The sequence below is a fragment of the Notothenia rossii genome (genome assembly GCF_949606895.1).
Source record: "Notothenia rossii genome assembly, chromosome: 11".
NCBI classification, from domain to species: domain Eukaryota; kingdom Metazoa; phylum Chordata; class Actinopteri; order Perciformes; family Nototheniidae; genus Notothenia; species Notothenia rossii.
Genome location: NC_136910.1, coordinates 28607112 through 28633771, shown reverse-complemented (window position 1 = coordinate 28633771; position 26660 = coordinate 28607112). Strand labels below are relative to the sequence as shown.

The 26660-nt window shown below is 42.6% G+C and overlaps 1 protein-coding gene across 1 annotated transcript in view; it reads left to right on the top strand.

Annotated features, from left to right (window-relative positions):
* Positions 1–6839, top strand: part of LOC307023402 (leukemia inhibitory factor receptor-like) — a 78731-nt gene extending 71892 nt beyond the window's left edge. The window contains exons 15-18 of the mRNA XM_079656632.1: positions 1663–1791; positions 1942–2035; positions 2141–2192; positions 3378–6839. Coding sequence (XP_079512758.1) covers positions 1663–1791; positions 1942–2035; positions 2141–2192; positions 3378–3863 — 761 coding nt within the window. The 3' untranslated portion in view covers positions 3864–6839. The remainder of the gene's footprint in view (positions 1–1662; positions 1792–1941; positions 2036–2140; positions 2193–3377) is intronic.
* Positions 6840–26660: the final 19821 nt, after the last annotated feature.

The window sequence follows — 26660 nt, the reverse complement described above, 5'->3', positions numbered from 1 at the left end:
TAGCTGTATCTGCCAGAGCTCAAAGAGTGTGTCTGCGTGCTCCAAAGGGGGCGAGGCCAGCAGCTACTGACCCAGAATCACTTCTCTAACGGCCCCTACACACGGCGGCGTGCGTTGAAGCTTCAACGCTTCTGCCCATTCACTTGAATGGGGTGACGTCACGCTTCGCCGAACTGCTTTGTGGGAGCAAAGTGTAGCAATGTTCTACTTTTGAAGCTTCGACGGAAGCGTCAGCCAATCGAATCATATGCCAGTACAAGCTCTAGCCAATCAAACCATGTGCTTGTGTGTCCGGGGAGGGAGATTCATGTGATTGGTTTGTGAGTCGAGTGTCAGACACGCCCACCGGCAAGCTTCAACGCATGCCGCCGTGTGTAAGCTTCCTAAGAGGGCTGAAATAGAGGGATATGAGGGATGTCTAAAATGCATGATCTGTTTGGTATTTTGAGGAAAACTAATCAGACATTTTTTTTTTTTTTTTTATACAGTATATCTGAGACCCATAATATATGCCTGAAAATAGCATGGTAGGAGATCTTTAAGTTGTAAGGCAAGTGATTCAAATGAGCGGTGCACAGAAACAGACAAGACTTCAGATTCTCGCGGTAAATCTGCAAGAGACCTCCCCTCTCCCGGTGGAAAGTGGTTGACAGACAAACCCAGGAGGAGTAGATTCATTCAACTGTGAAAAGTCATTAGGTTTTTGCCACGTTTCAGCCAAACAGAGAAAGTCAGACTTACATCAGGAGAGTTTGGAGAAGAGGACCCTTGCTCGTAAGAGAACGAATGTGGAATAATCCAAAGTTGACATCAGTGTGGTCGTGTCGTTGTTTAGTTCTAACGTTAGCAGACCTGGCCTAAAAAACATTAACATATTTTAGACCACTTAAAGGTCCCATAACATTGCCATTTCTAGTGGTCATAATTCCATTTTTGAGGTCTACTAGATTTACATCGTTCAATGTTCCAAAATCACATTGGTTTCTCATCTCTGTATAGTATGTGTATTCACTCTCTGTCCTAAACGGCTTGTGTGAGCTGGATTATTGGTGTCATTTCCTGGTTGCTACGTGGGGTCTGCGAGACAGCAAGACACCTCGTTACAGGGTGTACTTTTTGAGGGTTTGTAACTTTGCAGACTGTTTACACGCATAAAAAGCTACATAACACACAAGGGGACGGTTAATAACCAGAAAAGCATGTCATGTGACCTTTAAATACACACAACCAGGAATCTTATGTGCGGTTATCCAGATGTTTGACGCGTCATTTATTTAGATTACTCATTTATCCACATGCAAATAGGAAAAGAAATGAGCAACTTGACTTCTGTTTACTACATAGTGATATAAAAACAACCATCCCACTGTAAACACTGCCCTAGAGTAAATACTGTGCATTAAAAAATGCTTTGTATGTCCTTATAGCTGCATACAGTCACAATATATTATGTAATAATATATCATTTATAAAGTGTTTGTATGCCACATATATTCTGATATATAGAAAATGGTAAATTGGTATTTTTGATGGAGTGTTACTTTTATATTTACAGATACAAGGCAAAGCACAACAATTGAATTGGGTTAAATTGTGAGCTTTTTGGGTTTTCAGGATATTTATCAGTAATAACAATCTCTTTTGCTCTGCTATTTTGCTCAGACGATCCTGACTCCACCAGCCTGAGAGCAAGAAACCTTAAAATGGGTTTCTACAATTTCACAATGAGGGCACAGACGTCAGTTGGAGAATGTGGCGCTGCATTCATTACTGCCACCTTGAACTCACCGAGTATGTCTTTCTCCCTTTCAGCCTACAATTTCTCTTTCTAAACAAATCCATATTCTTGACTAAAACTATGGAAACACTACACAGTCATGTATTTGTTTCTTAATTTGAATGACCTGTTCCTTATCAGTGCTGTTTGTTTGAACTCACCAGCTGAAAACTTAATAGGCGCAGTCCTTATTCTCCTGGTCACTGTTTTTGGTCTCCTTTCCCTCACAACTATGCTTTGCTTCAAACACTGGACATGGTAAGTCAAAATATCAACTCTTGTTCTCTTCTCTCAATTGTTGCTTCTTTTGCTTACATAAAAAAAAATGTGTGACTTATTGCCATGCATTCTTACAATCCACAGTATCAAACAGAAGGTCTATCCTCCAATCCCAAAGCCGGTGTTGACATCAGCGGTAGGTCCTTACAACTATGTCTTAAAGGGGCACTTCAATAGTTATGCGTAGCTTATTCGCCCTGAAGTGTATTACTCAAACCGAGAACACTGTTATTTCATGTATATAATATAGTGGCTCGGCAAGGAGGTTACTAAAGTCTAAATGAGCTTGAGACATTATTGACCAAAATCCTGTGTAAGAACACATTGGTTAAAAGGGCGAAAATTGTGATCATTTTAAAAAGGCAGGAATGCTTCAATAACAGATGACATGAATGGAATGGGATTTAGTGTTTTTGGATCTTGGCTTGTGCTAGGAGGACCCTCAAGAATATATGCATTGATTTTTACAAATATGATCGATTTAACCACTTCAGCCCAAATGGTAAATGGTAAATGGACTGTACTTATATAGCGCTTTATCCAGTCTTTAAGACCCCTCAAAGCGCTTTACATACTACATGTCATTCACCCATTCACACCCATTCATACAGAGCAGTGTACCTTACTCTATAGGACCTAACATTGACACACATTCACACACCGTTGGCCATGCCATCGGGAGCAACTCAGGGTTAAGTATCTTGCCCAAGGATACATCGACATGTTGACTGCATGGGCTGGGATCGAACCCACAACCTTCTGGTTGAAAGACAACCACACTCCCTCACAGCCACAGTCGCCCAAGACTGAAATATATCTTTAAAAATGTTGGCTCGAATGCCTTGCTACTTTTGTGATTTCTTAACTTTTGCATTATCACTTTTCAAATACTTTGTTTTATGATCAGATACCTGCACAACTATAAAAGTAAGATCACAAAGCTAGAAAATGTTAGCTTGGCTTTCCACATAAGATGCAAACATTTTTAAATATGATCTGCTATATAACGACATGTTAGCATTATTAATTGTTAACATTTTGAAAAGATGTGCAGTTCACTTAAAGCTGTGCATTGCCTCAAAGTGCACAGCTTTGCAGATTTTATAGCATGGCTGTACACTCTTAATCTTAGTGGGTCTCTTCTGAGTCCCCTTTATGGAAGTGCAACACTGAATTGGGGGCATACACCTTTTAGATTTGGTTAAAAAAAGAAAAAGTTGAGTCTCCCTACTTCGCTTCATCATTGTTTCAGAGGTTATCCACCTTTTTGCACTCCAAGCTACCACCCACTTTTAAATTAATGCAAGTTTTTCTCCCCAAGGGTGAACATGGATGTCATCTCCTTTACATGGATCAGTGTCACCACAGTGACGTAGATATTCTGGAGGTTCTGGAGCTAGTGTGTAGTGAAGAAACACCAATTAACGGTTCTGTCCGCCAGGAGAACATATTATTTGTTGTTTCCCAAACTCCAAAGGGTTACTCCAACCAGCCGCAGGAAAAGTGCCCCCCAGATCCCCTGACCGCAACAACTACAAAACTCCCGTCTTTGAAAGGATTACCATCTTCTCCATTTGGAAGTGTATTTTCTAACCCATCCTACAACCTGATAATGAAGCCTGGTGATCGGCAGTCCAGGTCATTTCCTGAGCTTCAGGAAGGAAACAGTTTTGAGAGAAGCATCGATGGATACCAGCCTCAGGGTCTCACAGAAACCTTCCATATAAACCCGACAGAAGAGGATCCGGGGAGTCCTATGTCCTGTGTCTTTACTTATGTTGTGTTACCACAGTCACTTTCAAAATAGCTGGTTCATGCGCAGGCTTTATAAGTTACAAAACAGAAAAACATATATATATAGTGAAACACTTTGTGACAGAGATATCGTCACTATTTGCGTATGACACATGGTAAAACACATTCAAACACACAGTCATTGTGGCGAGTGCATGCACTACAATTACTTGACAGTAAAATTCTTACCAGACATTTTCAAAGTAATCACTAAACAATATTTTGTTAAAGACAGTTTTTTTTTTTTTTATCATACTTAACATAACAATGCTTTCCAATATGCCAAAGTGACCTGCTGTTCTTAGTTCCTGAGTTTGAAACAGCACAACAGAATAGTGTGGCTTTAAATAGAAGCTCAATCAGTCGAAACAGCTGCGCTCAATTGGACTGTACCATCTACTGCATGGGCATGGGTGACAATATTTCTTAGAATTAAATATGTAATTGTTTAGGGCTTTAATGGTCAAAAGTAGTAGCATATGATGACTTCTTCGATTTATTGTGCTTCATAAATGTGTAATTATTTAGATTCATTCATTTGATTGAATAGTTGTTTGGCCTATCTAAGTCTAATAGTGGCTAACAGTAGCTGTAGAGCAGAGAGGTATCTGTGAAATATGTTCTGCAAGCCATATACAGTGGGACAAAAAAGTATTTAGTCAGCCACCAATTGTGCAAGTTCTCCCACTTAAAAAGATGAGAAAGGCCTGTAATTTTCATCCTAGGTATACCTCAACTATGAGATACAAAATGAGAAAAAAAATCCAGAAAATCACATTGTCTCATTTTTAAAGAATTTATTTGCAAATGATGGTGGAAAATAAGTATTTGGTCACCTACAAACAAACAAGATGTCTGGCTCTCACAGACCTGTAACTTCTTCTTTAAGAGCCTCCTTTGTCCTCCACTTGTTAACTGTATTAATGGCACCTGTTTGAACTCGTAATCAGTATAAAAGACACCTCAAACCTCAAACAGTCACACTCCAAACTCCACTATGGCCAAGACCAAAGAGCTGTCAAAGGACACCAGAAACAAAATTGTAGACCTGCACCAGGCTGGGAAGACTGAATCTGCAATAGGTAAGCAGCTTGATGTGAAGAAATCAACTGTGGGAGCAATTATTAGAAAATGGAAGACATACAAGACCACTGATAATCTCCCTCGATCTGGGGCTCCACGCAAGATCTCACCCCGTGGGGTCAAAATGATTACAAGAACGGTGAGCAAAAATCCCAGAACCACACGGGGGGACCTAGTCAATGACCTGCAGAGAGCTGGGACCAAAGTAACAAAGGCTACCATCAGTAACACACTACGCCGCCAGGGACTCAAATCCTGCAGTGCCAGACGTGTCCCCCTGCTTAAGCCAGTACATGTCCAGGCCCGTCTGAAGTTTGCTAGAGAGCATTTAGATGATCCAGAAGAGGGTTGGGAGAATGTCATATGGTCAGATGAAACCAAAATAGAACTTTTTGTTAAAAACTCAACTAGACGTGTTTGGAGGAGAAATAATGCTGATTTGCATCCAAAGAACACCATACCTACTGTGAAACATGGGGGTGGAAACATCATGCTTTGGGGCTGTTTATCTGTAAAGGGACCAGGACGACTGATCCGAGTAAAGGAAAGAATGAATGGGGCTATGAAGGAGTGGCTTCGTATGAAGCATTTCAAGGTCCTGGAGTGGCCTAGCCAGTCTCCAGATCTCAACCCCATAGAAAATCTTTGGAGGGAGTTGAAAGTGAAGTAACGTGTTATGGCAGAAAAGTTCAACACAGCGTATTTTTGGTATATTCCTTTTGAATGCACCTGATATATGGAATATGTGTGAAACGTGAATGAACGAGTCTGTTTTTTATATATACTCTTAAAATAATGTCCCATTTTTAGTATAACCTGTGACTTCTGCCTTGAGTGAAAAGATTACCCGTTAAGTATTTTTCAGAAAGTCTTGTTGCAGTTTCAAGATATTAGAAGAGGCCCATGAGTTTGTTTGTTAATCATCAATGGTCTTTGTAATTAACAGGGGAACTCCAAGAGAGATCTTCCTCAGATATAATGCAGTTAAAGTCTTGTTAAGTTAATGGTTTATTTCCTGCAAGGCTCATAAAGAGGCCTGGAGACCATGGTCCTTTTCTTCTTATTAATAAATGTATTCATTCCGAGTAAGTTGACTTCGAGTTGAAAGGAAGTTCAGAGATGGCCTTAAGCTACAAGAACAGTTAACTTTTGTTAGTTAACTAATCCTATGGCCGTCATGGGACGTTTAAACATTTACAAATATGGCTTTCATAAAGAAAGACATGCTACATTCTGAGGGGCTGCAGGATAAGATGTGGGTATTCATTGCAGTAAATATATGTGTGTGTTTAATTACTTTGTATCAATAATAGCAGTCTGTGTAACAAGAAGCTGGAAATATGAGAAGTGAAACCTTTGTATTTGGATGTATTCATGATTTTTGTGAGCTATGGGGTAGGACTGCTTGAGAGCAGAGGTAATGTTATCCTCGTTATTATTGATATTAAGGTAACTCACATGTGTTATTTGTATAATCCAACTATAAACAACTATATCGTAAACATATCTTTAAGATACCAAAAGTATGTGAAACTATATGTGAATTGAACAAGAGGGGGGAGGAGGCCAGAGAGAGAACTCTATGCAAGAATGTATGTGTGTTAAACTGAGGGGGCCGCAGTGAGGGGAGGAGGGGAGAATGCATGTTGTAACCGGACACCTTAGAATGTGTCTGTCTGTTTGTGTCTGCCAATCAGTGATCTCCTTGAGGGAGTCTCTGCATAACACCTCCCACGGGAACTACAATATGTCTCTGTGAAGTCCTATTCTCGTTCTCTCTTCCTCCTGCTGCCAATACATGTAAGACCTCCCAGCGGGAGGAACCAGAGCCGGGGTAATCCGGATTACTTCGTGATTTTGTATTGTTGTGTTTTACCATTAAATCAGCATATTTGTTATAACCTTACTCTGGTTGCTTTGAATTATTCCTCTGTTAATTTGACCCATTCACAAAAGGACGCGCGGAGAGAAAGGGGGGGGGGGGGCTCAGAGCCCCCCACCAGAGTGTGGTATCTCCTACAAAAGTCTGTGTTGCCCAGCGACAGCCCCAAAACATCAGTGCTAGAGGAGATCAGCATGGAGGAATGTGATTTTCTGGATTTTTTTTTTTTTCTCATTTTGTCTCTCATAGTTGAGGTATACCTAGGATGACAATTACAGGCCTCTCTCAACTTTTAAGTGGGAGAACTTGCACAATTGGTGGCTGACTAAATACTTTTTTGCCCCACTGTATATATATATATAATAAAGATATGTGTGTTTTGTTCTATTTTATGTCATTTCGTTTTTTCAAAATGTTCTGTAAATAAAAGCACTAAAATATATGGCAGTAGTAGGCTGCCACAAGAACAGTAATTCTCCCATAATAACACTTAACAAATATGATTTATTCTTATGTAACAAGACATGAAACTATAAGTGTTAATTGTGTCTTAATAACAAAACATTTGGTATTTCTATCTCAGAACATGTTGTGGGTTATTGACAGTTCAGCTACCAATAGCAAGGTGATTTTTACCTGTATGTTTCATATTTGCACATTTATATTTTTGTAAAATTTGTACTGAAGGTTATACAGGAAACCGTGTACAGGAAGTAGGAGGAAGATAACTGAAAAGCATGGCAGTAGACTACGGCTGCAGTCGAATAGTCCATTTAGTTTAGGAACCTTCCTAACCGAGTGAAATGACCCTGAAGTCCCTCAGTGGCAGCCATGATAAGTGCTGTTTGAATTCTCTTTCTTAGATAGAAATACCAAATGTTTTGTTATTTAGACACAATTAATAACTAGGAAAGGAGGTTTCAAACTTTCTTTATAACCTCCTTTAGCTTAGGAACCACTGGACCTCCCTTACCGAAAGTAGAGGAGAAAATGCTGCCCCACAATCCCTTGCAGCCGCAGCATTTGCCGTCACACAACAGTCGGCCGTTCACGGAAACAAACGATTATGATGGAGAAATTACATCATGAAAGTTACGGTGCTTATTAAGCATTTTAAAACGTATGTGGTAAGTTGCCAAAGTGCTTTGTTTTGAACGTTCATCGGTATTATAATCAAAAAGCGAAATATGAACGTTAGTTTTTACTGAAATTATCAAATAAAGTCAACATTTCACTGAGCTGTGTGGGGTTTGTTCAACTTTTAAAAGATGTTTGAATGGTGATATACTTAAGCAATAGCTCACGACAGGCCGTGGTATATGCTCATTATATAACAGCTAAGGGGTGTGGTTCGGCCCGACGCGAAGCCGATTCGTACTTGTAATTTTATTGAATAGTAACGTTATTGAATATTATTGTATTCTCTTTTTTCGGAGTTGCACTTTGCAGACGGTCCCTGAGCACTCATTTCTTCTCCAGCTGCAGATAGAGACCAATGTAATGTGTCCAGTTTGGAGGACAGCACGTATGGGCTTTTTTTGATCAAAATGTGATTGTAGTTCGTTGTCAACCTTACCACGGTACTTAGGAGACGTACTTTGTGTCTGAACAACGTTTTGTTCATGAGTTATTGATCCGTGAAATCTGAATCTGCCAATATCGTTGCAACTTTACTCAACTCCTGTCAGCTCCGGACTGCGCAAAATGCGTACATGAAGCGCTACGTCATGAACGCAAGAAATCTACCCTCGTGTGGGCGCGCTCATGTGATTGGCTTAGAATTTAGGAGACATCTGATTGGCTATAGATAGAAAAAATTACAAGTACGAATCGGCTGACCGTCAGGGGAGTCTCAAAAAACCCACACACGAATGCACAGCGATCCGTGCACAGAAAGCGGTTTGTGTTTGCAGGTTCAGAGGTTTTAAACGGAAAACAAATATGTGTGGATCAAAAATACACATTTAAAACTTTTTTCTGTATTTGGATTTTATTTACATGTATATGAAACGGAACACATTTGTGTGTGGATTGACAAACACAAGTGTGGAACCGGAAATACAAGTGTGAATCCTTTTGCGGATCATGAAATACAAGTGTGAATCCTTCTGTGTGCATGTGTGTATTATGAGACTGTTCTGAGCCCATACCATACAGGCTCCGGAGCGCACCACCCACGGGCCGATGGCAGCATGGGCGACGTCCGAAACCGTCGAGGCGAGACGGGGACCAGGAGCGCACCACCCAGGCGCCGATGGAAACTTGAGTGGCGTCTGGAACTGCCGTCGAGGTGGTGAAAAAGTTGAGTGTGTCCACATGAGGTCAACCGGCTGGTCGAACCTCCTCTCCGGCACCAGAAACAAAACAAAAACTCAAATTCAGATAGCCGTTAGCACTAGCCGTTAGCCGTTGCCGTTAGCTGGCAGCCATCGGTAGCTGCTAGCCGTCGTTAGCCCCACGTGGTTAGCCGCTAGTCGCCGCCAGCTAGCGCAGCCGGGACGTGCAGCCGCACGCCCCGAAAAAACCAACCCACGAGGCAGCAATCGGCTTGCTGGTGGAATCAGCAGGTCGTGCACGGTCGCCCTGTAGCCGGAAAGCCGATGTGGGAATGGCGAGCAACATCCCCAGCCATTCCGCGGGGCGCGCACCGAGCCTCCAGTCCACGTGCCGGTGGCAGCCACGGACGATTCCAAAAATCCCCGGCATTTCGAGAAAGAAACTTGAGTTCCTTTTGCCGTGTTGGGTTCCTTCCCGGAAACGTCCCAAGACGTATCAGGCCTGAAGAATCTACGAAACAAATTATCTAAAGATATATTAACTATGGATGGCATTAATTTGGCCTCCAGTGAGACTGTAAGGAATCTTGGTGTTATATTTGATCAGGATTTATCCTTTAACGCCCACATAAAATCAATTTCAAGGACCGCCTACTTCCATCTACGTAACATTGCAAAAATCAGGCATATCTTGCCTCAAAACGATGCAGAGAAACTAGTCCATGCATTTGTTACTTCAAGGCTGGATTATTGTAACTCCTTATTATCAGGGTGTACCAAGAAGTCAGTCAAGTCGCTTCAGCTGATTCAAAATGCTGCAGCTCGTGTACTAACCAGAGTTAGGAAAAGGGACCACATTACTCCTGTTCTGGCTGCCTTACACTGGCTCCCTATAGAACACAGGATAGAATTTAAAATTCTTCTTCTCGCCTACAAAGCCCTTAATGGGCAGGCGCCATCTTACCTTAAAGAACTCATTATACCCTATTGTCCTACTAGGGCATTGCGTTCCAAGAATGCAGGGTTGTTGGTTGTTCCTCGAGTCTCTAAAAGTACAATGGGAGCCAGAGCCTTTTCTTATCAAGCTCCACTTTTGTGGAATCAGCTTCCAGTTTGTGTTCGGACGGCAGACACCCTATCCGTTTTTAAGAGTGCGCTTAAGACTTTCCTTTTTGATAAAGCTTATAGTTAGGGCTGATTAGATTCAGCCCCTAGTTTTGCTGATATAGGCTTAGTTTGTCGGGGGACATCTTACTTCTTCCTTCTCTCTGTCTATACCTGTGTACTCTCATGTTCCGATTAACCCAGCTTCCCCAAATTTCTTTCTTTTTGGTGTCTATATACGCCGGGATCCGGAGTCATGGATGATCCTGCGGTCCTGTGTCATGGATTGCGAGTCCTGGATCTTGAGTCGTGGCTGCGGTCCTGGATCATAAGTCGTGGATGGATATCCTCGTGGATTCATCTTCTTATTATACACACATGCATTTCAAAACATTTGGACTACCTATGTTGCAAATGTATTATCTTTTCAATTTACACACGGCATCTATTGCACGTCTGTCCGTCCTGGGAGAGGGATCCCTCCTCTGTTGCTCTCCCTGAGGTTTCTCACATTTTTCCCTTTAAACTGTGGGGTTTTCTCTGGAAGTTTTTCCTTGTACGATGTGAGGGTCTAAGGACAGAGGGTGTCGTATTGCCATACTGATATTCTGTACAAACTGTGAAGTCCACTGAGACAAATGTAACATTTGTGATATTGGGCTATATAAATAAACATTGATTGATTGATTGATTGATCAGGGTCACCAGTGTAGTGCCGAGAGATAGGGAGTCGGAGGCGGTGCAATGGAGGTGTAAAAGGGTATTTTAATAGAGAGCAGAATAGGACATGTTATCGGGTCGCAGCCCGGGTCGACAAGAGAAAGAGCCAAGATAGGGGTGGGCGATATTGAAAAATATATTATCACGATATTTTTCAAGCAGTATCAAGATAGACGATATATATCACGATATTTTTTCATGTCGGTTATTATGGTTATTTTTCAAGTTACTTAACAGTACAACCACCTACAAGGTAACAGAAACTAAAACAAAAAGGAGTAAAAGACGAAAATAGCATTTTAAGCTGGTTTTATTTCTGAAATGAATCCCTGAACGAACAATTCAACATTTTGATATGGCTTCAAGGCACAGTTTCTCAGTATAAAAATGAACTTTCTGAGGTAGCACTAGCAGTGAACATCAATAAACATGAAAAGGAGGGTAAAACATAACTAAGTAAAACATAAAACATCAATGAGGAAAAGTCAGTGCCAAACAATTATAATGTAAACTTTAGACTTTAAGTGCAATAAAAGACTTGAGCATAACTGAAGGGAAAAACTATATAAATACCTTATTAATCAAATATAAGCCAACAGAATCAAACAAGACAATAAATAAAGTGCAATACTGTTTGAATCCTGACTAGACAGATTTAGAGCATGTCTTTCACATCAGTTTTTTTTTTAATATATTTTTTTTCCCAAAATGTTTTTTCTTCAAATTTCTTTTTCAATTTTTTTTATTTTTTATCACGATAGATACGATATCTGTGAAAAAGCATATCGTGGAGACCTAATATCGTCACGACGATATATATCGTCATATCGCCCACCCCTAAGCCCAAGAGGGCACACACTATATATAGGTAACACATAACATGTCCGTGTGGGAACAAATAGCCGCAACTTTAGTTCCCAGTTTGAATTATGAACCAGTGCATAAATACGTGGTCACCACACACTCTAATTTAAATATTTTTTATTAGTAAATAATGATGTTCAAAATAAAATAGTCCCTCCGTTGCCTTCTCCACGCGAGGTGGTTGCTATGCAACAACACTAACAGCTAGCGAACATATTAGACAGAGAGAGTTGATCCATTATTTGGCTATTTATTTACATTCATGTGCATGTTGCCGTTTATTGTGCACCCACTGAAAAACTGTCCAGCATCAGTAGAAAGGCTTACGTGGTGACTTGTATAGGTTGAGGTTGTTCTAGGCTGTTGCTTGGCGTGGCGAGAATATTGCTCCACTTTCTCCGGATCCCGAGATTGGGCTTCCAGTAGCTCTGGAGAGAGCTTTCACACCTGTGGCCACTAATGCTCATAATTTCTCTGCTTTGTTTCAAGACCCGCATCAGAAAGCTTTTGAATGGTGGTACTTTTCCAGTTGGTCTACCTGCTCTTCACGTAGCTCTGCATGTCGTCGTTTAGGTGCTTTCTGCTCAATCCACTCCTCCATAGTAAGACCCTCAAGGAGGTCGAAGTTCATCTTAAATGTTTCCATCTTATGCTTTGTAAGTCTGTTTCGTAACGGAAACATGGCTGAATAAATCTATTTTGGCCTCTGACATTGCCTTAAATGGTTATAATGTGTATCGTTCCGACCGGCCTAATAAAGGTGGTGGCGTTGCCATTTATGTTAAGAATAAGTTCAGTGTAACCACATTAGTTTCCAAATCTATCAGGAAGCAATTCGAATTTTTAGCCTAAAATATAGAAGTGGTAAAGGGGAAACAGGTCATGGTGGTGGGCTGTTACAGACACCCCTCAGCTGGCAAGGACTCCTTGTCTTCGCTAGCAAATCTTTTATCGCAACTAGATTACAATGAAATAGTGCTACTTGGAGATTTAAACTGGGACTGGTTAACTGCAGTGTGAGGATTTTAAAAACCTTTGTATCTCTTTAAATGTTACTCAGATTTTTGACAGTCCTACTCGCCCTAACATTAAGTCCCCTAATAAATCCTCCCTAATTGATCTCATTTTAACTAATGCTCCCTATAAATACTTATCTGTGGGAGTATTTGCGAATTATCTGAGTGATCACTGTGTTGTAGCCACAATTTGGGACACTAAGGTTCGAAAGGTTGAACCTCGTATTATTATTAAGAGAGACATAAAACATTTTGTGGAGCAGGGTTTTGTACATGATCTGTTTGGGTTTGATTGGGGGAAAATTGATCTGTGTGCTGATGTAGAAACTGCATGGTCTTATTTTTATCTTGGTTTTATGGAGATCATTGATAGACATGCACCCCTGCGTAAATTTAGAGTAAAGGGACAAGACAATCCTTGGTTTTCTGCTGAACTGTCCAGTCTCCTTCATGAGAGAAACAAGGCCTGGGCAAAGGCTAGGCAATCAGGCTTAGAGGTAGAATGGCTGCGTTTTAGGCAGCTAAGGAATAGCTTCACTTCAAATGTCAAAAGTGCAAAGTCAAAGTACTATTTGTCAGTTACCACAGAAAACCTAAATAATCCTAGGAAATTTTGGAAAGCCATAAAATCGATATATCCACCAGTGAGATCCGTAATGAGCTACCTCCGTGCCTTACCACAGCATCTGGCTCTATATCGGACAGGGCCACTATGCTAAATTGCTTTAATGAGCATTTTGTGTCCTGTGGCTCTCTGTTTGATTCTGTGACTAACTCTGCTGCTGTGAACACCCCAATCCGTGAATCTGAACAATGTGGTCTGGAAAACCCTTTCAGTTTTACTCCTTTTACTGTCAATGTTGTTCATGAAGCCTTATCTAAGCTAGATCCTAAGAAACCGGCTGGCCCGGACAACGTAGAACCTTTCTTTTTAAAGATAGCTGCAGATTTTATTGCTCTTCCTCTTACTACTCTTTTTAACCTCTCCCTCAGCACAAATGCAATTCCAAAAGTATGGAAGTCAGCTTATGCCTTGCATTTGCTAAAAGGAGGGGAGGCAACTATTTTAAATAACTATAGGCCAATCTCAAAATTGTCAGTTCTGGCGAAGGTGCTCGAACGCCTAGTGAGTGAGCAGGTAAAGGAGTTTTTATGTAAAAATGATATCCTGTCTAAACATCAGTCAGGCTTCAGAAAGCAACATAGCACCATCACTGCAACAATGAAAGTGGTGAATGACATTACAAGTATTTTAGATAATAAGCAGAGTTGTGCAGCTCCATTTATTGACCTTTCCAAAGCGTTTGACACCGTTGATCATCGCATTTTGAAGCAGAGGCTACTCAGTATTGGCATATCCAGCCATACAGTGGGGTGGTTTGTGAACTACCTCTCTGAAAGGTCCCAATGTGTTCACTTTGATGGTCTGTCTTCTGAGTGGTTAAACATTGCTAATGGTGTTCCTCAAGGTTCTGTTTTAGGTCCACTTTTAATCTCTATATATATCAACAGTTTAGGTAAACATGTGGATGAAGCTACTTTACATTTTTATGCGGATGATACCATGATGTACTGTGCAGGTCCCTCCGTTAAGGAGGCTGGCGTTAAATTACAGGCTGTTTTTAACATTATTCAGACTCAGCTCGCTGAGCTTAAGCTTCTTTTAAATGTTGATAAAACCAAGGTAATGCTCTTTTCTCAAGCTAAAAAGACTACAGACACTGCTGTGGATATTGTTACTATGCAAGGACAAGTACTCAAAGTGGTTACCTGTTATAAATACCTAGGTATCTGGCTTGATGATTGTCTTACTTTTAAACTTCAGGTCATTAATCTGCTTAAAAAGCTGAGGGTTAGACTAGGTTTCTTTTTCAGAAACAAGTCCTGTTTCTCATTTGAAGCAAGGAAAAGGCTAGTCACTGTGACCTTTTTACCTGTGCTGGACTATGGTGATTTGATCTACCGATGTAGCACTCCAGATAGGACTCACATGGGTGTGTCCCAGTCAAAAGCCCAGTGGATCCCAGTGGCTGGGGGTGTTGCCAAATTGCTAGAGACCGTTGCCAAATTTCCCCATTTGTTCAATTACAGGATTTAACCATGAGATGGCGCTTCATTCACAAATACACAAAGACAACTGGGTGTTGTAGAACTTAGTCTGTTTGCAATGTTTGCAGCTCTGCAGTTGTGTTTGCTTCTACTGTAGCATTTAATCACTTATTTGTTATGGTTTTCACAGGCTACTACTGTGTAATGAAAAAACATCAATATTTTAGATCAAATAAAGTATATAGTTTGCTTTATGCAGTATATTTTTTGTAATATTGTTGGGGTGTTTTTACACAGTACAGTAGATTGAAGTAAATCAATTTATACATTAAGATAAGATAAGATGGACCTTTATTAATCCCCGTGGGGAAATTCTGTAGTTCAAACAGCAACAGGGTAAGAGTGAAAAATAGGATAGCACAGATTCACACAGATTAATCCAATCAAAAATAAGATGAGTGATAAAAATAATAATAATGAGACACTATGAAATAAGAAATGAATCAAACTAAAATATAATTATCATATCATATATTATAATGTATTGTATTATTAAGTAATATCATACATTAACCCCATTATAGCAGATGCCACATTGAATGGATGAACACATTTATGCATCAATAATTACAACAGAGTATTTCTAAATACAAGTTGTAAAAATACAATATGTATTTAATATGAATAACATAATGATTAATTTCAGATGACTTTTCCCCCCAATACATTTTGGGGGAAGCCGGGAGTGACGTCAATGCGGGAACGCTTCACTGTGCGGCGAGAGAACCAAACACGGACAAAGTGTGTTGTCATGCGTAGAAATGTTGAATTACTGAGTTTAGGCACGTTAATAACGTTTTAATGAAGTTGACTACAGTATATTAATATTTGTCAGTGCTTTCATGTCAATTCGGCAAACATAAACATAAATGATCGTGGTGAAGATGATGATTAAATTAGGATTAAAAATCGGTAGTGAGAGCTGCTGAATTTCCTCCCGTAGGATGTGATATAAAAACAAATCGATTATTTTTGTAGTTGTAAACTCAAGTGGATGAAACTACATTTATTAGTGCTTTCATGTCAATTCAGCGAACATATGATACTTTAAATGATCGTGAGGATGATGATTTAAAAATCGTTTGTTTGAGCCAGTCTGCATTTTCTGATGAGAAAACAAACCAATGCTTTTTGTAGTTGTAGTAGCCTACACCAACATGGATTAAATGTGTGTTTTTTTTACCACAATGTTGGGGAAATTAATGGATAAAATGTACAGATTATTATTATTATTATTATTCCCACTCCGATCGGGACACTAGGTCCACCGTTTCCCCGCAGCGAGGCTCCCCCCGTTGACAGTTTACGTGGGCCAGGCTGGGTGCAGTGGCGGACTGGCCATCTTGTCTGTCAAAATGCATCTTACGTTTCTAACTTGCAATATCATTATTTCCGCTCTCCTCACTCCAGAAGAGCGATCTCCCTAGAGGTTTCTCAATACTCAAATTTCCCCTCCTCGACTCCTATCCTCGACTCCTCTCCTCGAGACTTGGTGCCGCCCACAGGAGATGCGAGTGGAGGAGAGAGGAGTGGAAGCAGCAGGCGGTTAGTGAAATGAGAACTCCTCTCCTCTGAGCGGTCATTTTAAAGAGACGTCCATTAAGGATGACAGGAGGCACAGCAGCACTCTGATGGACAGATGTGTTCATGACAACTTATATATATTTACTTTTAATTCATTGAAAGTGCGGTATAATGAGACAATAACAGGCTACAGATGCGGACATATACACACACACATATATTTATATAAATACAATTTCAGAATCAAACAAGTATGAGAGCACTCTCATAATAACGTAACACAATCAGAGACTGGATATATCCCCTTCCCCACCCCCCTCTCTCTGGTCGCTGAAATGGGGAATTGAAATTACGGGCCAAAAGTTGTATAAGTATTAAAAGTAAGCATAGGACACCAAACCAACTGAGACCCATCTGTCCGCCGCATCTACGCACTGTACAACACACACCTACACACTGTACCACCATACTTGCCAATCCTCCCGATTTTCGCGGGAGACTCCCAATTTCACTGCCCTCTCCCGGTTTCCTCCCGGGGTCGTATTTCTCCCGCATCCCCCCCCCCCCGGTTTTGAAATGGTCCCGATTTCTGAGGTCTCAAACACCTACACACTGTACCACACACACCTACTGCTCCTAAAGCATAATCAGGCTACAGCCGTTGTGTATTTTATTATGTGAATCACTAAATGGTCTTAGAAAAATATCGACTCTTTGTTTGTAGATATCTACTAAACTACAGCATACAAATACAGAAAGTAATGTAGGCCTGTTATACTGAGTGATATATATTGTACACACTGCTCTGCTTTCTGCACAGACCTCACAGCTGTTCTCACTGTAAACATCGCGTTGCGATGAAAGCAGTTACTAATATAATATCCAAGGGATGCATGCAGAGCTGTGATTGGCTGAGATAAGTCGTCACGCCTCCACCGTTCCTGGAAATGCATCCGTGGAGGAGGGTTATGGCTAGAAAGGATCCGTCTAGTGTAAATATGACGTCACGTTCTCGTTGTAACTCTCGTTGTAATCGGAGCGGCTCGGAAACACATCTACAGCAGTAACATGATGCAACATACACATTAATGCAGCAGCAATATTAATAGAGAAACATCAGACATAATAGTAAAACACTGCAAGGGAACATTGTATTGCACCAGGAGCTATCTTGGGACTTTTACTGCGAAAACGTTGACTTACCTGTGAATAAAAAATAAACCATAGTGTTGGTGATCTACAGTGTTGTCATTCTTCTTTGAACACCAGCAAGACCGCTAACACCCTATTTCAACAATCACACTCCCTGTCATTGACATAATTAATAGATAGTTTAGCTTCTCACCATCATTTGCTGTGGCCAACTGATGTTAACGATCGTAACTGAAAAGCTGCCTGCCAAACGTAAACATTCAGCCACGTGACATTCAGCCAAACTCTCGCGAGAGTTTTACACAAGACGGATCCTTTCTAGCCATAACCGTGGAGGAGCCGTGCAGGACCCATCAGTTTGTCCTCGGTTAGAGCTCCTCCAGAGAGCCTCCACGATGCTCGATGCTCGGTCCTCGAAGTGCATTTAGAGAAATGAGATGTCCTTCAAAATGGCGCGCTGAAATTCATTTCCGGGTCACTACCGGAGGACCGAGGAGTCGAGGAGGGGAAATTTGAGTATTGACAAACCTCTCCTGTGTCTGTCTGTGTGCGGGGGGCGGGGCCTAACAGACATGCTGCAGCGAACACAAACCTACAGACTGGGGGTTGGGAGATCACAGGAGGGGGGGTGGAGCTGTGGAATGTGAGCATCCCCCTTGGGAGACTTACTCCTCACATTCCGATGGCCAATTCGTTTTAAACAAAGAGTTTGCAACATGGGGGGTGGGGGCTTCTCAAAAGAGAAAATGCAGATATAATTCACTCTCTCGACTCGCTGGTATCTCGAGCTGAGCGCTCATTGGTGGTTTGTACCCCGTGCTGCTGATGAAACTCTCCATTGGCTCGGCAAAAGTTTGTTGTTGTTTTGTGTCAGTTTTACGTCGCCACTTCCATTCACATTTTTCATAATTGTTCCACAATGTTTATCATGAAATTAATATCCATATATTTTATACTATACTACTTGCACTGCTTACCGTTTTCATACTTTATATATCTTAGCATATTCATACACACTGTTAATACTGCTCACAGGCAGCTGTTACGACTGATTAAACGGGTATGAACTCAAATGCACAACTCACAGAATTTAACAAAAAAAAGGTTTTATTCAAACCAAAGCTCAACGATAGTGGTACAAAAACAAAATTACTCTTAAAGAGGAAAAACACTAGGAGCATGAACAACAAAAATACTTAAACAAGACGTGGCTCAAAGCTCTGCTTGGGGTTAATCCTGGATTGCTAATGCTGGTGGTAGTCACAAGGAACGAAACGAACTGGCACAGGACAAAGGGAGACGAGGACAATAAATACACCAGGTAATGGAGAACAGGTGGAAACAATCAGGGGCGGGGTCGACAATCACAGGAGTGGGAGACACACAAGGAAGGGAGGTCAGAGTATCTGAAACGAGAGGGAAGGTTACTATTCAAAATTAAAGGGGAAAATCACTAGACCCAGACAAAAACTAACTAACATAATTTGCGAGACATGACAGTACTCCCCCCTCTAGGGACGACTCCTGACGGCCCAGGAACCTGAGGGTGCTGGCGAAAAAAGTTATTCATGAGAGTTTGATCCTCAACAAATCTTGATGGGATCCAGGAGCGTTCCTCTGCTCCATAACCCTCCCAGTCAACCAGGAACTGTCTCCCTTTGCCTCTGTTCCGGACCGCCAACAGGCGCTTGACCGTATAGACCAGGCCGCCGTCGAGCATTCGGGGGGGTGGAGGGGGTTTGGCCGCGGGAACCATGGGGCTTTCCTTTACCGGCTTCAGTCGTCCCACATGGAAGGTGGGATGAACCCTCAGAGACCTGGGGAGACGAAGGCGAACAGAGACAGGGTTAATTACTTTGGCCACTGGGAATGGGCCTACAAAACCTAGGTGCCAATTTTCGTGACACCACATGAAGGGGAAGGTCCCTGGTAGAGAGCCAGACCCTCTGGCCGGGCCTGTACTCCGGAGCTGGCCGACGCTTCCGATCTGCCGCCACCTTCATGCGTTCCCCACTCCTTAGAAGAGCCCTGCGGGTGGCGGACCAGATCCGGTGACAACGCCGAACCAGGGCATGGGCGGACGGGACTGTGACTTCCTTCTCGAGGTCCGGGAAGGTAGGAGGTTGATACCCATAGGCAGCCTGGAAGGGAGTCAACCCAGTAGGGGCCGTGGGGAGCGTGTTGTGGGCGTACTCTACCCATGTGAGATGCCTGCTCCAGGAGGAAGGGTTCTGGAAGCTGAGGCAGCGGAGCCCAGTTTCTAATTCCCGATTAAGGCGTTCGGTTTGGCCATTGGACTCCGGATGGTACCCGGATGAAAGGCTCACCGACGTCCCGATGAGGTTGCAGAACTCCCTCCAGAAGCGTGAGATGAACTGCGGACCCCGGTCTGAGACAATATCTTTGGGGAAACCATGGATACGGAACACATGAGTCATCATGATCTCTGCTGTCTCTTTGGCAGATGGCAGCTTGGGTAAGGCAATATAATTAACCATCTTAGAAAAACGGTCCACCACCGTGAGTACGGTGGTGTTACCTTCTGACATTGGGAGCCCAGTGACGAAATCCACGGAAATCTCAGACCAGGGCCGGCTGGGAACCGGAAGCGGCTGGAGCAGCCCCATCTGTGCCCTGGAGGATGTCTTGTTGCGGGCGCAGACAGGACAGGCCTCCACATACTCCTGGACCTCACGCTCCATGGATCTCCACCAAAAACGTTGCTTGATAAAGAATATGGTCCTCTTGACGCCAGGATGGCAGGTGAGCAGCGATGAGTGAGCCCAATGGACGACCTGTGGACGTACAGTAACAGGCACAAACAGAAGGGTTTGGCGGACAACCACTAGGTGCTGGGCTCTCACCGTTAGCTTGCTTCACCACAGATTCTATTCGCCAAGTGACCGCCCCTACCACACGGTTCAGTGGCAGGATGGATTCAGGCTTCTTGGCAACCGGCTCGGGGTCAAACAAACGGGACAGGGCATCCGGCTTGGCGTTCTGGGACCCCGGCCTGTAAGACAGAGTGAAGTTAAAACGGTTAAAAAACAGAGACCATCTTGATTGGCGAGAATTTAGTCTTTTAGCCTTCCTAATGTACTCGAGATTCTTGTGGTCGGTCCACACTATAAAAGGGAGCTGAGCCCCCTCCAACCAATGTCTCCATTCCTCCAGAGCAATCTTTACCGCCAACAACTCACGGTTCCCCACGTCGTAGTTCCGCTCTGCAGAGGAGAGTTTCTTGGAGAGAAAGGCACAGGGATGAAGTTTGTTGTCTTCCTTGGACCGCTGCGACAGGACAGCCCCCACCCCTTCATTTGAGGCGTCAACCTCTACAACGAAATGACGAGTTGGGTCGGGGATGATGAGGATGGGGGCTGAGGTGAACCTCTCCTTGAGACGGCGGAAAGCCTCCTCGGCCTGAGGAGACCATACAAAAGGCACCTGAGGGGACGTGAGAACATGAAGGGGAGAAGCAATGGCGCTGAAACTTCTGATGAAGCGCCTGTAAAAGTTAGCAAAGCCTAGAAAACGTTGCACCCCCTTGCGGTTGTCTGGCGTAGGCCACTTAGCCACCGCACTGATTTTGGCCGGGTCCATCTGGATCAGACCAGGAGCTATGATAAAGCCTAGGAAGGATACAGTCTTAGCATGAAACTCACATTTCTCTGCCTTCACATACAGTTTGTTCTCCAGGAGTTTTTGGAGGACCTGACGTACATGGTGAACATGAGAGTCTTTGTCAGGTGAGTATATTAAAATATCGTCAAGATATACAAACACAAAATGGTTTAAAAACTCCCTTAAAACATCGTTAATGAGTGCTTGAAAAACTCCTGGAGCATTGGTGAGACCAAATGGCATGACGAGATACTCATAGTGCCCTGTGGGTGTGTTAAAACCAGTCTTCCACTCATCCCCCTCACGAATTCTCACCAGATGGTAGGCATTACGCAAGTCTAACTTGGTAAAAATGTTAGAGTCTTGAAGTTGTTCAAAAGCAGTAGCCATAAGGGGGAGAGGATACCTGTTCTTTACCGTAATGTCATTTAAAGGAGAATAATCAATGCATGGCCTAAGGGACCCGTCCTTTTTTCCCACAAAGAAAAAACCCGCCCCAGCCGGGGAGGAAGACGGGCGGATCAGACCTGCACGAAGAGAGGTGTCAATGTACTCTTTCATAGCCTCCTTCTCCGGACCCGAGATGGAGTATAACCTACCCTTCGGAATTGGAGCCCCAGGTAACAGATTGATGGCACAATCATACGGCCTATGAGGAGGAAGGGAGGTGGCGCTCACTTTACAAAATACCTTGGCCAGGTCATCGTAACAGGGGGGAACAGAAGTTAAATCTGGGGTTTGATTCTTGCGGTCCAGGCTATGTTGAGTATTAGTAACCCGATCGGTACTACATTCCCCAGAAACCCCTCCTACTGCCATGTTTCCCACACACTTAAAACAATCCTGTGAACACTCCTGCCCCCACCCCTTAATTTTACCTGACCGCCAATCAACATAGGGGTTATGCTTGGTTAGCCAGGGAAAACCTAGGATGAGAGGATGTTGAGCAGAATTAAACAGGTGAAACGACATGAGTTCACAATGATCATCAATCATGATAGTGACGGGTTCGGTCTTGTGTGTGACATGAAATAGAAGTTTGCCATCCAGAGCACTGGCTTTCAAAGGGGACGACAAAAGTTCAGTATTAAGTCTCAGTTCATGAGCTAATCCCCAATCCATCAGGCTTTCGTCAGCCCCAGAGTCGATTAACACTTTTTGAGAGTTACTTCTTTCATGGCAGATTACCTTTATGTTGGTCAACTTGCGGGGAGGAAAGTATGCCGTGGAAAGACGGCTCACCAGTGCCCTCCCTTTCACTGGTGAGCCCCGTCTTTTACCGGGCGTCCAGAGAGAAGATGACCTTGTTGACCGCAGTAAAAACATCTTCCCTCCAGCAGGCGGCGCCGCCGCTCCTCCGTGGACAGCTTGGAACGTCCCAGCTGCATTGGCTCCTCGGCCTTGTTGGGGGACGCTGATCTCTGGGATGGAAGGAAAGAGGAACGTGGCATGGCAGTCTCCTGAGAGTGAGAAGAGTAGGAGTGCCCTCTAGGGTGGAAATAGGGTAGTGCAGCCCTGTCCTTCTCCCGTTTCCTCTCCGCAAGTCTGTTATCAATCCTTATGGACATGGCAATGACAGAGTCTAGTTCCACTGGCAGATCCAAGGGTGCCAGCTGATCCTTAATAGGGTCAGAAAGCCCATTAATAAAGGCATCGAACAAAGCAGAAGAATTCCAGCCACTATCGGCCGCAATGGTGCGAAATTCCACTGCGTAGTCTGACACACTGCGTCTTCCTTGACTTAACTTGTAAAGAGCCCGAGCTGCTTCCCTGCCTGGGGACGTGTGGTCAAAAATGTTCGTCAGGGAGTCCGTAAACTGTCCCAAAGACTCGCATATCGGCGAGTCACGTGACCATTCAGCCGTAGCCCACGCCGCCGCTCGTCCGGTGAGATGGGAAATCATAAAAGCCACCTTGGATCTCTCCGTGGGAAAGGCTGTCGGTAGTTGGCTATAATGTAAGCTGCAATTCACCAGGAATGGACGGCAGTCATGGGATTCCCCGGAAAACTTCTCAGGCGGAGCCAGGCGGATTGACACGGTGTGGGAAGCGGGCGCCGGGTCCGCATTCGCTTCGGGTCCGGCCGGAGGTGGGTGTGAGGGCTCAGTCTTGAGGTGAGCGAGCAGGTGGCGGATCTGCCCCGCCAGGTGGTTAATCTGGTTTGTAACAGATGACTCGAACTCCCTCTGGCTGTCTGTGACGTGTGATACTCACTGCTGGATGGCCGTTAACTGATCCTCCTGTTGAGCGAGGCGGCCTCCCTGAGAGCGAAGCGCTGCTCTCAGCTGTTCAGAGTCGGCTGGGTTCATGTTTAGGCCTGTTCGTACTGTTACGAGTGATTAAACGGGTATGAACTCAAATGCACAACTCACAGAATAAAAAAAAAAAAGGTTTTATTCAAACCAAAGCTCAACGATAGTGGTACAAAAACAAAATCACTCTTAAAGAGGAAAAACACTAGGAGCATGAACAACAAAAATACTTAAACAAGACGTGGCTCAAAGCTCTGCTTGGGGTTAATCCTGGATTGCTAATGCTGGTGGTAGTCACAAGGAACGAAACGAACTGGCACAGGACAAAGGGAGACGAGGACAATAAATACACCAGGTAATGGAGAACAGGTGGAAACAATCAGGGGAGGGGTCGACAATCACAGGAGTGGGAGACACACAAGGAAGGGAGGTCAGAGTATCTGAAACGAGAGGGAAGGTTACTATTCAAAATTAAAGGGGAAAATCACGAGACCCAGACAAAAACTAACTAACATAATTTGCGAGACATGACAGCAGCTGTGTATATCTAGTGTATTCATACCCCTCACTGTTTATTCATAATTCAATTAATTCTATATTTTATTGTGTAGATTGTGTACATTACTTTTCACTTTACTGCTTTGTTGCACTGTTAGAAGCTAAACTGCATTTCATTGTCTCAGTACCTGTAATCTGTGCAATAACAATAAACCAGGCATCTTTATTGTGGCCTCAACAATCAAGTTCTAAGTAGTGCAATATGAAATAAAAACAACTACACTCTTTTGGCAGTGTTGTGGTGCCGAGAGATGGGAGTCGGAGGCGGGGTATCAAAGGTACAAGCTAGACTTTTATTTAGCATCTGAAAACCATTGTAAACAACTTCATGCCCGGGAAGCGAAGACCGGCGGAAACAGGAAGACCGGTTCACTAAAATATCCGTGCAGAACAATACCCCAACCCATAGATCCGTGGGTGAATAATGTCAATCACCACAGTGTACACATTAACAACAACTACACTATTTTGGCAGTGTAACAATTAAACAAGAACTAAACTCTTTTAGCAGTAACAATTAGATAAATAATAAACGGTCAGACTGACACTGAAGACAAACAAACTATTTTCAGCAATCAATCTGTTTGGTTGATTCTGGGTGACATGTGGCGATTTAAAAAAATAGTTTTTTGGCTGTTTAGATGGTGTTGTTCCATCTGGGTCACTGCCGGTGGTTGAGACGGTGGGGTCTTTGGTGACTTCAGGAGATCGGCATTGCTTTTATTCGATGTGGACAATGCTTTCTGTCCTGCACACCGTTTACATTTGAACGTAATATTTTGTGCGTCCTTTATCCCCACAAATTGAAAATAGTGGTTATATCTCCAAGTTGTAAATGCGCTGCTGCTCTCGCTGATACTTGCATCTGCCATAGTGTGTGTGCTGGTGGTGGGCGTTGCCGTGTATGTGTGTGTGTTAGCCTTAGCAAGTGTTTGTGTGTCTGTGTATTTTCCCCATAAGGCAAGACCTGCCCAACTCTGTCTCTGATTGGCTTACTGTTAAATATGTTCTTTATTCTCGCGTCCAGGAGAGAAGCTTTAAAATGAGACTAAATGGAGTCTCTGAGAAGATTCAAATGGGATACTTTAATAAAAAAAGGCGCGGTAGTGTTACAGACAGAATATTGTTCAGGCAGAAAACAGCTGTGATCCGGCTCTCGTGAGCAAGAGAAGAGAGATAATCCCTCGTCCAGTGCTGTTATATATCCTCTGCTGGCTCCTCCCCACCAGCCGGCTCGCCTCGTCTCTAATGTCCGTTGTTGCATTTAAACAGAGGATTGGTACTTTTCACATTCAACATATGCTTAACACGCCTTTTCTCCTCATATTGTCTTTCATTACTTTTGATGTAACACATTCTAAACGCTGTAATCAATACTCTAAAAAATACAGAAAATACTTCACGGCTGGTTTGGTTTCCGGTCATTCCGGATGTTGTCACATGCTACTCTCGTCTGTAAACAATAATGTATTCAAATAAACTGTACCTTCATTTAATATTCAGCATGGTAGTATCTCGACATCTATAGTTGTAGTGTTAAATCAGTAGGTTTCGGTTTTCACCACACCATGTCATTTCGCTACTCAATTCACCTCTTTAGGAAATCGTATATTAGCCACATGCTAAATGCTAACCGGAGATGAAGGATTTTCAGAATAAAAGCTTAACTGCTTGTGCACAAGAATTTCTGGTTTTTCAGTATAAAAGAGCATTTAACTTGACAGTATGTTTAAACTACATTATACCATCAAAACATTGATTTTAAATTTCTAACAGTCCCTCCTTACACACCTAAAAGGTGTGTATCTAATACTGAAATCAATTAGTTCTTCATCTGAACTTTGCATTGCACATAACTCATTTTATAAACATACAATCAAAATGGAATGGTTCTATAGCCTTAACTTTACAAAAATACAAAAATAAATCCTTGTCTGAGCTCAAAGATAAACGTTTTCCCTTGTGCATAACCTCTAGTGTTTACATTCAATATCATTCTTCAAAATAGCAGCATTCTTCAAAATAGCAGCAATGGCTTGTTATCAGAACATTTCTTCCTCCCTCCTTTCACAGAAACCGTTCTCATACCACGCTCAGTGTTAAGGCACTTGTTTTTACAAAGTGAAAAGAAACAAACCATTTTAGAATAGCAATGATTTATACAACATGAAATCTACCATATTAGAATGGTATAAAATAATAAAGTCAAATAAAATGGACTATCTTAGAATAGTGTACAATTAATTGGAAAAATTTAAATTCACTGTCTTGGAATAGTGAAAAGTAATTTGAAAATAAAAATGACACTATCTTGGAATAGTGTAAAGTAGATTGAAATAAAAAATAAAAAATAGACTAGCTTCGCATTTTATTTTGCTCACTTCTTCACATGATTTCATCATTTAAAGAATCACCTCGACTGGACATTCATTGAACAATCTCATCTCTGAACATCCATATCCTTTAACATCATTTATACTGGTTCATACTAACTCATCATTTTCATCATCTGTATACGGGGGTGGATCGTCCTGTTCTGCTAGCATTGGAAACTGTCCCTCCATGTGATATTGACCCCTAGCATATTCCTGGTTGAGGGCCCCGTTAATCAGTCAGTTTGCGCAAGCGCGGATGCAGGTTGAGAAACAA